The following is a 17,025-nucleotide window of genomic DNA, read 5'->3' as shown; positions in this document are numbered from 1 at the left end:
CTCTCCGCCACCGTAATACTGCTCTTGACTAGCAGCGCCACACCTCCCCCTCTTTTGCCTCCTTCTCGGAGCTTACTAAAACACCTAAACCCCGGAACATGCAACATCCATTCCTGTCCCTGCTCTATCCATGTCTCCGAAATGGCCACAACATCGAAGTCCCAGGTACCAACCTATGCTGCCAGTTCCCCTACCTTATTTCGTATACTCCTGGCATTGAAGTAGACACACTTCAAACCACCTACCTGAACACTGGCCCCCTCCTGCGACGTCAAATCTGTGCTCCTGACCTCGAAACTCTCATTCTCTCGTACCCTAAAACTACAGTCCAGGTTCCCATGCCCATGCTGCATTAGTTTAACCCCCCCAAAGAGCACTAACAAATCTCCCCCAAGGATATTTGTGCCCCTCAGCTTCAGATGTAGACCATCCTGTCTGTAGAGGTCCCACCTTCCCCAGAAAGAGCCCCAGTTATCCAGAAATCTGAATCCCTCCGGCCTGCACCATCCCTGTAGCCACGTGTTTAATTGCTCTCTCTCCCTATTCCTCATCTCATTATCACGTGGCACGGGCAACAACCCAGAGATAACAACTCTGTTGTTCTAGTTCTGAGCTTCCATCCTAGCTCCCTGAAAGCCTGCCTGACATCCTTGTCCCCTTTCCTACCTATGTTGTTAGTGCCAATGTGGACCACGACTTGGGGCTGCTCCCCCTCCCTCTTAAGGACCCGGAAAACACGATCCGAGACATCACGTCTGGCAACATTCTTCCCAAACTACATAATTCCTCAACTCTTATTATTAAAGATTGACTAGCCCCTGTATACCCACACAAGTAAATTCTTTAAAGACATCTGGCACCTTCTTAACAATTACTTCTCGAACAGGCTGTACAATAGTTTGCACCTCCTTCGCTTCCCTTGGGCTTTCCTTTACCACTCTAACAAACCCCACTGTCTTATCCTGTTTTACCACATCAGCCTTTCCAGTGCTTTTCTTCAACCACCAACACAGTGACTTTACATGGCGTAGTTTATTACAGTGAAAACATCTGTAACTTTTCATTTCGTTTCCACCCTCCTGGATTTCTTTTTTAATCTGAGGTACACTGTCTTTATTGTCTCCCATCAGATCACCTTTACTTTTACCAGTTGAGTATTTCTCATGTCCCCAGTTTCTATCCCTCACCGGCTGAAACTGATGTTGGAAACCAATCTTTGATTTATGAACTAATTCATAATCATCTGCCATTTCCGCTGCTAATCTCACAGTTTTAACCCTCTGTTCTTCCACATGAGTTCTCACTTCGTCAGGAATTGAATTTTTAAACTCCACCAAAAGTACAATTTCTTTGAGAGCTTCATACGTTTGGTCTATTTTCAAAGCCCTTATCCACCTATCAAAATTACTCTGAGCCTTTCAAACTCCATGTATGTTTGACCAAATTCTTTCCTTAAATTTCTAAACCTTTGTCTGTAAGCTTCAGGCACTAGCTCATATGCACTTAAGATGGATTTCTTCGACTTCCGGTGATGGCGGGCGGGAGGCGGCCGCACAATGGAGGGCTCCCGTTCGGGAACAACATTTTCAGGGCTTTAAGCCCAATCCCAGGGTCCACGGAGGCGGCAAAAGCAGGGAGAAGGCACAGAGGCGGCAGAGTGAAGGCACAGAGAAGAAAAATGTCAAGGGTGAGCAAAAGAACGTCCGTAAGGAAAACAGCTGAAGGGCCGTCGGGGAGTGGAAAGGTCACCGCGGGGCCACCAAGGAAAATGGAGGCTGGAGCACCAGGGGAGGCCGCATTGCTTACGGCTGAAGAAATAACTACGGTGATGGCTGCGGAATTCGAAAGCCAGTTTACAAAATACATGGAGACAATGAGGAAGGGGATGAGAGAGGGTTTGAGTGTGCTGGTGGAGGAGGCGATTTCCCCCGTGACGAAGGCGGTGGTGAGCGCAGTAGCGGAGGTGCGAGAGCAAGGGGAGGCGATGAAGGAAGTGGAGGAGACGTTATTGCAGCACGGTGATCAACTTGCCTCGATGGGGAAGGAGATGCGGAAGGTGATGGACATTAACAAGGATCTGCGAGGAAAAATGGAAGACCTGGAAAACAGATCCAGGCGACAGAATTTGAGGATTGTGGGGCTGCCCGAAGGAGTTGAAGGACCGAGGCCGACTGAGTATTTTGCCGCGATGCTGGCAAAACTATTGGGGGAGGGGGAGGATCCCTTCCAATATGAACTGGATCGGGCTCATCGGTCGTGGAGGCCTGTACCAAAGGCGAGTGAGCCGCCAAGGGTAATGACTCTGTGCTTCCGTAGGTACAGTGTGAAGGAGAAGGTCCTGAGCTGGGCCAAGCAGAAGCGGGTGGTGCAGTGGGCTGGAGCTGTTGTACGTGTATACCAGGACTTTACGGTGGAGCTGGCGAGGAAGCGGGCTGCCTTCAACCGGGTGAAGAGGGCACTGTACATTAGCAGGGTGCAGTGCGGCATTGTATATCCAGCGACGCTGAGGGTGACTTACAAGCTCAGGGACTTTTATTTTGGAACGGCGGAAGCAGCGGAGGAGTTTGCGAAGGCAGAAGGACTGTGGCAGAACTGAGAAATGGCCATGTGCCGATGTAACCTCATGACTGTATTTTCTTCTTTTTTGTTTCATGCGTGCGGGTGTATGGGCTAAAGGAGCCAATGTTGTATATATTTGGACAAGGGAAGTGATGGGACATTCACTCGAAATGAGGGCTCTTTGGGGTGTAGGTGGATATGCGGGGTTTGTGTGCTAAAAGGGGATTTCTGGGCTTTCCTAGGGCCGGACAAGGGGGAAAGGGACCCGGGTGGGGGCCTCCACGCTGGCCGGTTTAAGCCGGCCAGTGAACAGGGGGGGGCTGCGGCCATCAGAGCCTGGCAGAACAGAGTCTGAGTGGTCTAGCCGGGATGGAAGGTTGGGGGGGAAGGAACCAAGGTTGGGGGGGGGGGGGGGGGGGGAGAGGAGGGGGAGGAGTTTTACAAGAGGCAGTGGACGGGAGGAGTTGGAGACGGGGGGGGGGGGGGGGGGGGGGGGGGGTTTACAACTCTTGGGTATCATGTATGGTATGGTACTCTTTCAGAGGTTGGAAAGGGGGGGGGGGGGGGGGGGTGGACTCTATAGGTCGATGGTGACCATGGGCGGTCCCGGACTCCTTTTTCTTTTTCTCCTTTGTTTTTTGTTGCCACCGTGGGAGGGTTTGTTTTATTGGATGCGTATATTGACAGGTGGGCCGTTGTTTGGGGTGGTGGCAGGATGGGATCGTTGGTATTGTTAAGGGGATTGATTTTATATTTGTTACCGTTTACTATTTGTTGATGGGGTGTAAATTTAGAAGGAAAATGTGAAAATGGAGAATAAAAACATTTTTTTTTAAAAAGGTGGATTTCTTCACCTCCTCATACGTTCCAGATACCTCCTCCGGTAGTGATGCAAACACTTCACTAGCTCTACCTACCAGCTTTGTTTGAATCAGTAACACCCACATGTCCTGTGGCCATTTCATTTGTTTAGCTACCTTCTCAAATGAAATGAAAAAGGCTTCCACTTCCTTCTCGTCAAACCTTGGCAATGCTTGAACATATTTAAATAGATTTCCACCAAGCCTTCGACTACGACGATCTTTCTCACTATCGTCATCACTATCATCCAACTGTACGTTTCCCTTTACGTCTGCCAATTTTAACTGATTATCATGTTTCATGGCCATTTTCTGAAGTTCAAACTCCCTCTCTTTATCTTTTTGTTCTGCTAGGGCTATTCTTTCTTTTCTCCTTTCTTCTCTCTCCTTTTCTTTTTCCTCTTTCTCTTTTTTTTCCCTCTCTCTCACTCTCGTATTCCAGCCGCTTTAATTCTTTCTGATGTTCCATTTGTTTAATTTGCAACTGAATTTTTGCCATTTCCAATGAGTCAAATTCTATCTCAGGCAACTTTAAATGCTTAACCACCGCCATAATTACCTCATCTTTTCGCATTTTGTCAGGTAATGTTAACTGCAATGTTCTTGCCAAATCAAACAGTCTGCGTTTTGTTTCTGCCCATAAAGTACTACGTGTGACATTCTCCATCCCCATAAACTTCTGAGCCTCTGAAAGAGCCATTGTTCACAACACTCTCCCCACTTAAACTAAAATACCACACCGGAAAAGCAACAATCCTTCACTGTCTTTAAGTTCACAAAAGCTAATCCAATAGATAAGACTTTTATCCCGGACGAGCCCCCCCGTTTGTTATGGGCGAGGCTTTTCAGAACCCCAAAATGTATCATGGAGTTCAACCAGCCCCTCCCTTTAATGGATTTGTTGCTTTTCCGAGCACACGGCTTTTTCCCTAGGTGTGGATTACAATTATGGACACGTGGGTTTTTAAACACAAAACACTGTTTATTCCATGAACTCAACTTAACATCTTAAATAAACACTGGATCTCTTAACACCCCTTACTTCAAAGATAACTCAGAAAATATTGCAACAGTAAATAATTCCTTAAAATGATCCTTCAAACTTCCAAGAGGCTTAACACCTTTAAACAGTATCACATCAGGTTAAAGGATATATATATTTTCTGTAAAATAGCAGAGCCTGTCACAAGCTGGCTTTCTACTTTTAAACTGCTCTCAGCAAAACCAGTCAGGCACTTTTCAGCTGCTCTCAGCAAAACCAAACTGCAAAACTTGCAGCTCTCTGGAAACACACAGACACTGCATTTTAAAACTGAAACTAAAAACCTGCAAAATGGCTGACCTAAAGCCCAGCCCCACCCACTGTTTTCTTAAAGGTACATTGCTTACACGTCCATTTCTTAAAGGCACTCTTGCATGACATCGCAGAAAAGTACTTTTCACTGCACCTCGGTACACGTGACAATAACACAGGGTTACACTCTGGCTCAGTGGTTAGCACTGCTGCCTCATGGCACAGAGGACCCGGGTTTGATCCCGGCCCTGGGTCACTGTCAGTGTGGAATTTGTACATTCTCCCTGTGCCTGCTTGGGTCTCACCCTCACAACTCAAAAATATGCAGGGTAGGTAGATTAGCCAAGTTAAATTGCCCCTTTATTGGAGAAATTTAAAAAAGAACTTTCGAACACAGCAATGACTCATGGAAGGAGAGTTACCTGGACACTTGTTCACAGGAGACAGTCACTCCACTAACTGTAATTCCGATTTGGTCCATGGTCAGAGACAGGATAGCGTGACTATGAGTGAGGCAGGCATGGGGATCCAGAAAGCAGCAATGGGAGTAACCTCAGCCCTTGAAATTTCCCAACAGGCTTGTGGTTCTTGCAGCTTGTGTGGATATTACGAACCACATGTTAAATGTGAGGGTATCCCAAATCCCATCAGATTAATTGTGTGAACAATTAATAAAGAATATTTATTAACTTAACTGACAAAAACACACAAGAAAGACTAGAAAACACTGAAATTTTAGACTGATGACTATACACACAATTTTACATTATACTATCCCTTGGTACCCAAACCTATGTTCAACTGAACTCGGAGACACCCCTTTTCCCAAACAACATCCAATTTTAAATAATCCTGAGCTGAACCCAACAAATAATTACCACAACTAGGTGAAGGTGGCCACGTCTGGTAAATAGTCTTCAGGTTCACCGAAGGCTGAAAAAGGATGCTTCTTTCAGGCAAGTACATTTGCAACTACTGCAAGTTCTGATGTTAGCCATCTCTCTCTTTACCTTAGTTGGTGTTCTCCAGTTATACTATTTCTTTCGCTTTGACATGATGCACCCTGTGGAGTTGCCTTTTCACAGGTACGTGTTCATTTCTTGATCTTCCCACTTTGAAGCTACCACCTCTATAGCCCATTGTTTTCTCGAGCTATGTATGTAAATTATTTGATTTCCACTGATGGTGAATTCACATCTCCTCACTTCTTCAGGCGCCTGCTTCCAATAAACTCCCTGCTTTACTTTGTTTTTTAATCTTAATTTCCCCAAATAGGAGGATGAGCAAATTGACCTCAGCACATGCTACAGGAACCAGGCAAATTGAGGGAGCAGAAAGCAATATTGTAGTGTAGTAAGGGGCTATACAGGGATAAAGACAGATTATATTCGCTGCAGCTGAGTGCGTGCCCCAAAGATTGCACTGCCTACATGGTTCACTGGTTAAGGAGACCAAAAGAGAAAATGCTGGAAAGTCAAAGAGCTTTGACAAAGAGTCACCTGGACTCGAAACGTTAGCTCTTTTCTCTCCTTACAGATGCTGCCAGACCTGCTGAGATTTTCCAGCATTTGCTCTTTTGGTTTCAGATTCCAGCATCCGCAGTAATTTGCTTTTTCCCCTGGTTAAGGAGATCTTCTTCAGGCTGAAGAAGAACCTCAGTGGTTTGATTTGTTTATTTTATTTTTTTAAAAATATATTTTATTACAAACATGTATCAAAACACGTTACAGCAAATAACCTCCTCACCCAAATACGGTCACAAACATCCCCCACCTTTTCTCAAACCCCCCCTGCAGAGCCCCATAACTCATACTTTATCTTCTCCAACCGCAGGAAGTCGTACAGGTCATCCAACCAAGCCGCTACCCCCATGGCGATGCCGACCGCCACTCCAGTAAAATTCGCCACCGTGCAATTAGAGAGGCGAAGGCCACGACATCGGCCATCCTCCACTCCATGAGTTCCGGCTTCTCTGAAACCCCAAATATCGCCACCTAAAGATCCATATCCATCTCCTCCTTCACTGTCCTGGCTAAGACCGTGAACTCTCCCGCCCAGAATCTTCCCAATTTTCCGCAACCCCAAAACATGTCCGCGTGATTGGCTGGCCCCCACCCACACCTCTCACATTCATCTGCTACCCCCTGAAAGAACCAACTAATTCTCGCTCAAGTCATATGCACCCGGTGCACCACCTTCAACTGTATCAGGCTCACCCTTGCACAAGAGGTGGTCCCGTTTACCCTACGCAGTGCCTCACTCTATACTTCCCAATTGATCTCCCCTCCCAACTCCGCTTCCCATTTCACCTTGATCTTCACCACCCGCTCGCCTCCCTGCTCCCCCAGCCACTTGTATATATCCCCAATTCTTACCTCCCCTTCCACATCCGGAAGCAGCAGTCGCTCTAGCAGGGTGTATCCCGACAACCCCCTCCAGACCTTTCGCACAAAGTCCCTAACCTGCAGATACCTGAACTCATTCCACCTCAGCAGTTCTACCCTCTCCCTTAGCTCCTCCAGTCTGACGAACCCTTCCTCCAAATACAAATCCCTCACCTTGATCAGTCCCACTTCCCTCCAACTCCTGTATACACTATCCATCCCCCCCTGGCTCAAACCCATGATTCCCACACAGCGGCGCTAGCACCGACATCCCTTCCACCCTAAAATGCCTCCTCAACTGATTCCATATCTTCACCGTGGACTGCACCACCAAGCTCCCTGAATACCTACTCGGAGCCACTGGCAACATTGCGGTCACCATAGCCCTCAAATTAGACCCCTTACAAGATTCCTACACCCAAACCCACTCCATCCCTTCTCCTTCCCATCATATTCGCCGCCCGATAATAATGAAGCAAGTTTGTCAACGCCAACCTCCCCTGCTGCCTCTGTCTCTGCAGCATGGTACTCCCCACCCTCGGCACCTTCCCCGCCCGCCCATACAAAGTTCAAAATTGGATTTATTTGTCACGTGTACTAAGATAGTGAAAAGTATTGTTCTGCGTACAGTTCAGACAAATAATTCCGTACATGAAAAGAAAATACCTAGGGCAAACATAAAATATACATTGTAAATACACCGGGTGAAGCATACAGGAGTGTAGTACTACTCAGTAGCGAAGGTGCGTGAAGAGATCAGATCAACCATAAGAGGGTCGTTTAGGAGGCTGGTAACAGCGGGGAAGCTGTTTTTTTAAACTGTTAGTGCTTGTTCTGACCTTTATCGCCTGACCGATGGAGTAACAGAGGGGCTGTTTAGCACAGGGCTAAATCGCTGGCTTTGAGAGCAGACCAAGGCAGGCCAGCAGCACGGTTCAATTCCCGTAACAGCCTCCCCAAACAGGCGCCGGAATGTGGCGACTAGGGGCTTTTCACAGTAACTTCATTTGAAGCCTACTTGTGACAATAAGCGATTTATATTTCATTTCATTTCAAGTTGGACAAGTGAATAAACCGGATGGGAGGGGTCTTTGATTATGCTGCCTGCTTTCCCCAGGCAGCAGGAGGTGCAGACGGAGTCAATGGGTGGGAGGCAGGTTTGTGTGATGGACTGGACTGTGTTCACGGCTCTCTGTAGTTTCTTACGGTCTTGGGCCAAGCAGTTGCCATACCAGGCTGTGATGCAGCCAGTTAGGATGCTTTCCATGAAGTTGGTAAGATTCAATGTGCACATGCCAAATTTTGTTCATTTCCTGAGGAAGTATTGGCACTATTGTGCTTTCTTGGTCGTCGTGGGTGGACCAGGGCAGATTGTTGGTGATGTGCACACCTAGGAATTTGAAGCTGTCAACCATCTCCACCTCGGCCCCGTTGATGCTGACAGGGGAGTTTATGGTAATTTGCTTCCTGAAGTCAATGACCAGCTCTTTAGTTTTGCTGGCATTGAGGGAGACATTGTTATCGCTACACCACTCCACGAGGTTCTCTATCTCCCTCCTGTATTCTGACTAATCATTGTTCGAAATCCAACCCACTACAGTCGCGTCATCAGGAAACTTGTAGTTAAGAGTTGGAGCCAAATGTTGCCACAGTCATGTACATGGGAGTACAGTAGGGGGCTATCGTGGATGGGTTGTTGTTTAGCCTTACTGATTGCAGTCTATGGGTCAGAAAGTCGAGGATCCAGTTGCAGAGTGAGGAGCCAAGTCCTAGGTTTTGGAGCTTTGATATGAGCTTGGCTGGGATTATGGTGTTGAAGGTGGAGCTGTAGTCAATAAATAGGAATCTGATGTAGGAGCCTTTGTTGTCGAGATGCTCCAGGGATGTGTAGGGCCAGGGAGTTAGCGTTTGCTGTGGACCAGTTGTGTCGATATGCGAATTGCAGTGGATCAAGGCATTCTGGGAGTATGGAGTTGATGTGTCTCATGACCAACCTCTCAAAGCACTTCACAAGGCCACCAGATGGTAGTCATTGAGGCACGTTGCCTGGTTCTTCTTTGGCACCGGTATGATGTTGGTCTCCTTGAAGCAGGTGGGGATCTCGGAACGTAGTAGAGAGATTGATGATGTCCGCGAACACATCTGCCAGATGGTCCGCGCAGGATCTGAGTGCACCATCAGGACCGCCGCCATACGAGGGTTCACTTTCAAGAAGGCTGATCTAACTTCGGAAGCTTTGACAGTGGGCACGGGCGTGTCCGGAGCTCCTGGAGCAGTTGACAGCGGTTTAATGGTTTCCTGCACGAACCGAGAATAGAGATCATCGGTGAGGGGTGCGCTGCTGCCAGAGATTTTGCTCGGCTTCGCTTTGAAGCCCATTCTGTTGTTTAAGCCTTGCCGCAACCGACGAGAGACAGTGACGTTAGTTTGCGATTCTCGCCTGGTCTGATATTCTCTTTTGCCATTCCTGATGACTTGGCAGAGGTCGCACCTGGACTTCTTGTATAGGTCTGGGCCGCCTGACTTGAATGCCTCAGTCCTGGCCTTCAATAGGGAGTAAAGTCCTGACCTTCAGTAGGGAGTCAATCTGCCAATTAAGCCAAGGTTTCGGGCTGGGGAACGTAGGTACTACTTTCTTTGGCATGCAGTCTTCTACACAGAGGGGAAGGATCCAGTTGTCAAGGTCCAGGTGGGTACCGATAACATTTGACCATGAAAAGATTCTGCTGAGAGAGTATGAGCAGCAAGGAGTGAAATTAAAAAGCAGAGCCAGAAAGGTAATAATATCTGGATTATTACCAATGCTATAAGCAAATTGGCAAAGGGTAAATAACATCAGAGAGATGAATGTGTGGCTGAAAGATTGGTTTGAAAGAAATGGGGTTTCAATGGGGCACTGACACCAGTACTGGAAAAAGGGGAGCTGTTACATTGGAACAGACTTCAACAGCCGGTAAATGAGCAGTGGCAAACAGCTGAAGGAGATATTTCATGACATTCACCAAAATGAATTCAATTGAGGAAAGACTCTACAACAATCTGTGGAAGTTAAGGATGGTATCAAATTCAAAGAAATGGTACACAACGCTGCAAAGATTTGATAAAGCAGAGGATTGGGCGAGGGTTTGTAACCAGTAATTGGTGACAAAAAAGGTATACTTTAAAAAAGTGTGAACTAACACGAAATATGAAATATGAAAATGAACAGCACAGCAAGAGCTTCTGCAAGTGTATAAAAAAAGGAGTAACTCAAGTAAACATTGGCTCCTTACAGCAATAGACTGGGAGCAACACAGTGGCTAGCACTGCTGCCTCACAGCTCCAGGGACCCAGGTTCAATTCCGACCTTGAGTGACCGTCTCTGTGGAGTTTGCACTTTCGTTCTGTGCCTGGGTGGGTTTCCTCCAGGTGCTCCGGTTTCCTCCCAGTTGAAAGAGGTGTAGGTTAGGTGGATTGGCCATGCTAAATTGCCCCATAGTGTCCAGAAGGTTAGGTGGGGTGACTGGAATAGGGTGGGGGTGTTGGCTTAAGTAGGGTGCTCTTTCCAAGAGCCTTTGCAGGCTCAAAGGGCCAAATGGCCTCCCTCTGCTTCTATGGGGGTTCTATTAGAAAACAAGGACTTTAAACAAGTATTATTTAAAATCTATCTTCATGGTAGATTATACTAAAAGCATTCCAAGAATAGCATAAAATCATAAACGGTTATTATGTATAAAATCATGGGGGAAAGGGAAGAAGAAACTTAGAACAATCGCAATCACGAGAGAAAAAGTACGATGAAATAAAATGGGAGAAATGGTCATTAGGTCCTTGAACCCCATGGTCTGCATCCTGGGTTCTGGATACATTGATTGCAAGTTTTTAAAAAGGTCCCAGCAAATTGGAAAACTGCAAATGTAACTTCACTATTCAAACCGAAGGCCACTTAGCCAACATCTGTCATTGTGAAAATTCTGGAATCCATCATTAAGGAAATAGCAGGACATTTAGAAAACATAAGCTCCTGAGGGGACTTTACAGGCTGGACACCGTGAGGTTGTTTATCCTCAAGAGAGAATCTAGAACTTACAGCCACAGTTTCCCATTTAGACGAAGATGAGGTAGATTTTTTTCTCAGGGGGTCATTAATCTTTGTGATTCTCCACTGTAGGCAGCAGTCTAGATATATTCAAGCCTGAGATAGTCTAGGTTTATGGGGCAGTGGAGTTGGGGCCATGATCAGAATGGCCATGGGCTGACGCAGAAGAGACCAAATGACCTATTCCTCGCATTTCTTAAGTTCCTCACTGAGTGTATGCTGGGGAGAGGGCAGGAATATTCCACCTTTTGTCACAATAGAGCACTATAATGCCGCAAATATAAAGTAAACTACTTCATACTTTGAATTCTTAATTCAGTTCTCATAGCCAAAAAGTCACTAGAAACAAACAAATCAGTCCACTGTCACTTTGGGTCAAGCCACATAGATTTGGATGCAGTACAAGTGTATTTAAATATTCAGTGCAACTGGCAGATTATTCCACATTGTGAGATCTGCTAGACAAGTATTCAAATTTTTCATTTTAGTAAACACAAACATCCACTTTTCAAGCAATTCTGAAGTCACAAGAGTAAACTGAAAACAGGAATGGGTCATTCAGCCTTCCAGCCTGCTGTCAATAAATAAAATCATGGCTGATCAAATTGTGGCCCCCAACTCCACTTTTCTGTCTGTCCACAATAACGTTAGACTCCCTTGTTGAACATAAATCTATCTATCTGTCATCGCAGTTCTAGATTCCCCTACAAAGGAAACATCCTCTCAACATCCACCCTGTCGTGTCCACCCAGAATCTTATCTCTCATTCGTCAAACCCTCAATGGGTATGGGCTCAACACACAATCTTTCCTCATAAGAAATCCCTACGTCCCAGGAAGCAATTTAGTGAACCTTTGCTGAACAGCTGCTAATACAATTGTGACATATCCACACTTTCATTCAAACAAATACCCTTCACAAACCCATTTATGCTGTTTTGAATGCAGAATTTTCCATTTCACTGCAAATCGTTAAGGTACACAGTAACTATTTTGCAATTGTTAAAAACATTTATTTACAAAACTATAACTCCATGTATTGCTCGCACCCAGAGCACAATTTTTTAACATCACATCGAAGCCCATGTTTCCTATAAACTGAAACTTTGTGTCGCAAAATAATTAAGACAATGGGCTTACTTTTCCCTTTTGGGGCATTGCAGGTGCAACGGATTCAGAGGGCCGCTCACACCACCATCTCAAAGACATTTAGGGATTGGCCTTGGTATCTGAATTTGCCCTTAGCTTTAAATATACCATCACAATCTTCCACCTCCCTACATTGAAAGAGTGCAACTGAAAAATTATTCCCAAAATTGTGCTCTTACAATTATTTCTCAAGTTTCTCCTCAAATTATATTTGATTATATATATCAAATTATATACCAAACTGGTATATTTCAAATGCAAATTTTTTCATGAAGCAGTCAGCAACATGAACAAGAATCGATTAGTAACTGGAAAAAGCCAATCGGGCCCAGGTTTAGGGGAAGAATTCAATAAAGGCACTGGAAAACAAAATCCTTCAGAGGGAAGCCAAAGATTAAACAATAAGGATACGGTTTCTTCTCTGTAGACTACCAAGAATCCTGCCTTGAGAACATTGATATGATTGACTCAAGTTTTAAAGTCATTCTGCTCATTGTCTACTGGTATCTATGGAATGAAAAATAAGTAAATTGGATAACTCCTCCCAAATGGGTATCAACACCCTCCCCAACAATACTGGCCTGGGATTGAGGTCAGTTGTGGCTGGGGCCTGCTTCAGATAAAGTGATTTTTGAACAGTGTAAAAAATGTGACCATAAGTGGTTTTGGGCAGAGCTCACATAAGTCTTAACTCCCACTTTTGCCACTGTTTTTGGACAATTCCGCTGATATAATAAATGGAAACTCAACCTTAATACTTGCAGTTTATTACATTGCCCTCACATTCAGTGAATTACGATGTGCCGCAAACTCACTGACCCGTGTCTTTAGTATGCATGCTCCTTGTCATTATAATCACATTTCAAAAGACAATTACAAAATTCCACAGTGCCATTCTGTGCCTAAATCTTTTTGGACTTAAGCCAACTGAAAAAAAAGAATTGAGTACTTCAAATTTTGTTTGAAGAGGGTAATAAGAATTTTGAAAATGATGTACAATAGTAAAATTCTAGAGCTACCTGTCCCACTCTTCATTGGTTGTTCGTCTTCTCCGAGACCTCTCTGCGCCAGGTTTATCAAGCTGGTCAAATTCATCTTCTGTACAAATAAAATACATACAAAGTTTTAGTTTATCATCCACAAGTCGAACCCCAGAAATATTGCCAGTTTAGTATATATACTGTCCTGGCAAGTTCTAAACTTGCCAATCTTACCTTCAGGTTACTTTTTGTGTTCAATGTAGGAAATTATTAATGTTGAAATATTGCTAGCAGATATAATTACCAATGAAACTGAGAAAGGAACCATATGTACATTAAATAATTGCAAAGGGACCACTGTAGCAATATCACTTGAGAAACACCATTGCAGGCTTCATTTTTGCTGTACACACCAACAATTATTATGATTGATGCTCACAATGTAATATCTGAAATTCAATTTGGAATGGTATGTACAGCAAACTAAACCAATTCATGATTAATGTAAATGAATTGGGACCAGCCTCACACAAGTACACACGTTAGGCAAAATCCGTCTCTGCATTGAAGTTCTCTGTGATCTAGTGTTGCACTATAACTGTAATAATTGGGACAACCAGGGAAAATCTGGACACCATGAGTGCAGCATAAGAAATGTAAATCATCACAACCCTTTGACCTGCACTTCCAAACAATAAATCTGTAAAGGAAAGTAGGAGGGAAAGTAAGGACAAAAAGCCACGTATTCCATTAATCTGCAGTCAACTACTCAAATGGATCACTTAAATACTTAGAAACAAGGAGTGTCTCAAAACACACAACATTAGAAGATAAAGTGGCTGACAACTGCAGCTGCCAGTCATGTGTGGCTGTCAGTTCCTACAGCTTTTCCACTGAAGTTGAAGAAAGTCCAAAACATTGAAATAATACTCCCCCATCCCGCTACACCTCAAAGCCTTGCTTTTACATGATTTTTGTTTATTTTAAACTCATCCATGGAAACCACGCTGAAGATTTGGAGGCAATTCTTGCAGCACCAAGTTTTTTTTAAATAAATTTTAAGTACCCAATACATTTTTTTTTTACAATTAAGGGGCAATTTAGCGTGGCCAATCGACCTACCGTGCAAGTCTTTGGGTTGTGGGGGTGAGACCCACGCAGACACGGGGAGAATGTACAAACTCCACAAGTACAATGACCCAGGGCCAGGATCGAACCTGCATCCTCGGTGTTATGAGGCAGCAGTGCTACCACAGTGCCACCCCTCCGGCAGCACTACGTTGAGGGCAGGCTCGAGGTTGTTGCCGATGAGGGAACCCTGGGTTTGAGCCAGGGAGGATGGATGCGAGGTTCTGGGGATGGGAGGAGAGAGGGGTGAAGGAGATAAAGGCTTTGTTTTTGGAGGGGCGGTTCGCAAGCTTGGAGGAGTTCGGGGTGAAGTTTGGGCTCCAGCATGAGGAGATACATGCAGGTGCAGAACTTTGTGAGAAAGGTCTTTCCAAACTTTCCAAAGGCACCATCCTCCTCGCTGCTGGAGGAGGTGCTGTCAATGATGGGGCTGGAGGGTGGGGTCGTTTCGGCAATTTACGGTAGGATCATAGAGAAGGATAAAGTATCCATGGAAGGAATTAAAGTTTAGTGGGAGGACGAGCTGGGGATAGTGCTGGAGAAGAGATTATGGTGCGAGGTACTGCAGAAGGTTAAATAAATTCACCTATGGACATGTGTAAACAACAGGCTTTCTAAAAAACACTTGCATAAATTATTTGTGGGGGCATGCCCACAACAGATCAGTCAGAATTCTATAATTAAACTTACTATTTTCACAAATATACTTTATTTTTATTTTATTTTATAAATTTAGAGTATCCAATTCAATTTTTTCCAATTAAGGGGCAATTTAGCATGGCCAATCCACCTGACCTGCACATCTTTTGGATTGTGGGGGCGAAACCCACACAAACATGGGATGAATGCACATACTCCACACGCACAGTGACCCAGAGCCGGGATCGAGCTGGGACCTCGGCGCTGTGAGGATACCGTGCTAACCACTTGCGCCACCGTGCTGCCCAAAAATATACTTTATGATTTAACATATAATGGATATTTTTTCCTAAATATAAAATTGGTTACAGACCAACTTACACATCCCACAAAATGTACTTCTTACAAAATGTCACTCATGTGAAGCACATATTTGTACCATAGCCTTATAACGCAGAAAGACTGGATTACCAAAAATTGCATGATGTAGCAAGTTGAATTAAAGAATGGAAATGCAATTGTTAAAACATGTAATGTAGTCTTAACATTATAGACAATTACAAGTGTCATCAGACAAGAGTTAAACAGTTCATAATTAGTTATAATCATCCAGATGTGAAATTTTGGCCATAAACGTTCAGGCCAGTACAGGATCAAAACATGAAAATTGTGTTCCAGACTAATAGTGAGCAACATAAAACATTTGAAATATAAACAGGAAATGTTGGAAACAAGAGACCAACTAGGTTTTGTATACATATATGACAATATGACAAAGACAGTGTATCATGACTGGAAAAAAGGGGGGGGGGAAATCGCGCAGTCATTAAACAAACACAAAAAGGATGCTTTTGGTACGAAATGATAAACATTTAGTTTCCAACTCTTTGTCTCGCAATCTCTCCCTGCAAGAAAACAGTGCAGAGCGAATTAAAAAATTTATGAGTCAAGAAGACCGGTCCCCTTTCAATATATATTTTGGTAACGGCTGTAAACCGAGAGGGGTTGAGCTAGGGAAGGAAAGCAGCAATCGAGCGGGGACCCGGCAATGGAGGCCGCGGCCGTCGACACAACACCAGCTCCATGCCAGAGACGGTCTGTAAGCACAGCCCAGCCAACCCTCTCACCCCGGGGGGGTAGTGAGGAGTCAGCAGCAGCGGCCTCCTAATAAGGCCAGCGCCAAACTCAGGGTCAGGTCCTTCTCTTTTTCTACGCCGTGCTTGGGCCTCGGCAGCCGCGACAGCCTCACTAAAACTATTTACCATTCGATGCCTTGTTTTCAGTACCTGAACCTGCGATTAGGAAATTACCTTGTGCGTTGCAGGCCATCGTGCAGCGGTTATACGAAGTCGACTGTCAAAGTTGCATTAACCTGGATTCGCTTCGCTCGTCCAGGAACCGGGATAAAAGAAGGGAAAATATATGTATAAAGACCCGATTGAAACGTTTCACTTTTTTTTTTTGCCCTCCGCTCGAAAGAGAGAGAGAGACAGAAGGTAAATCACAACATGGCGGAATGGCGCTGTCCCCGTGGAGCATCACGGTAAACTGGAGGACTCCGCCGCGCATGCGTGCGTAAGATAGTACACTACCCCGGTGGACCAAGCTTCATATTCCCAGTGGTATCAAAAACAAACAGGAGTTGAGTTTATGGAAAGGATGATGGGAGAGAATGGCGGTAGCATTGTGTTTAGTTGAAGACGTCCCCTGGTTCAGTTTCTTTGAAAGAATGTTACCCAATAAAGTCTGACTCTCTACATCACAGCAAAGAATAATTACAAGTGTCAAAAATTGTGTGAACACATTTGGTACCACACTCTTGAATTGCGGAAAGGTTTAATGGGTTGGAGGCACCGCCACCTGCTCTTCTGTTCCAATCTGGAACATGAGAATATATTTGGGGTTCCACGGAAAGAGACACCAGTTGCTGAAGCAAACAATGCACTTTCAACAGG

At 44.9% G+C, this 17,025-nt stretch overlaps 1 protein-coding gene across 2 annotated transcripts in view; it reads right to left on the bottom strand.

Annotated features, from left to right (window-relative positions):
- Positions 1–16,602, bottom strand: part of rbm33a (RNA binding motif protein 33a) — a 342,024-nt gene extending 325,422 nt beyond the window's left edge. For both annotated transcript variants that reach the window (XM_072508201.1, XM_072508202.1), the window contains exons 1-2: positions 16,381–16,602; positions 13,343–13,421 (exon numbers count right to left, since the gene is read on the bottom strand). In XM_072508201.1, the coding sequence (XP_072364302.1) occupies positions 13,343–13,421; positions 16,381–16,399 (98 nt within the window). In that variant the 5' untranslated portion in view covers positions 16,400–16,602. The remainder of the gene's footprint in view (positions 1–13,342; positions 13,422–16,380) is intronic.
- Positions 16,603–17,025: the final 423 nt, after the last annotated feature.

Source organism: Scyliorhinus torazame, chromosome 6 (assembly GCF_047496885.1).
Source record: "Scyliorhinus torazame isolate Kashiwa2021f chromosome 6, sScyTor2.1, whole genome shotgun sequence".
NCBI lineage: Eukaryota > Metazoa > Chordata > Chondrichthyes > Carcharhiniformes > Scyliorhinidae > Scyliorhinus > Scyliorhinus torazame.
The sequence above is the reverse complement of the archived record's forward strand: the minus strand, read 5'-3'. Positions and strand labels throughout refer to the sequence as shown.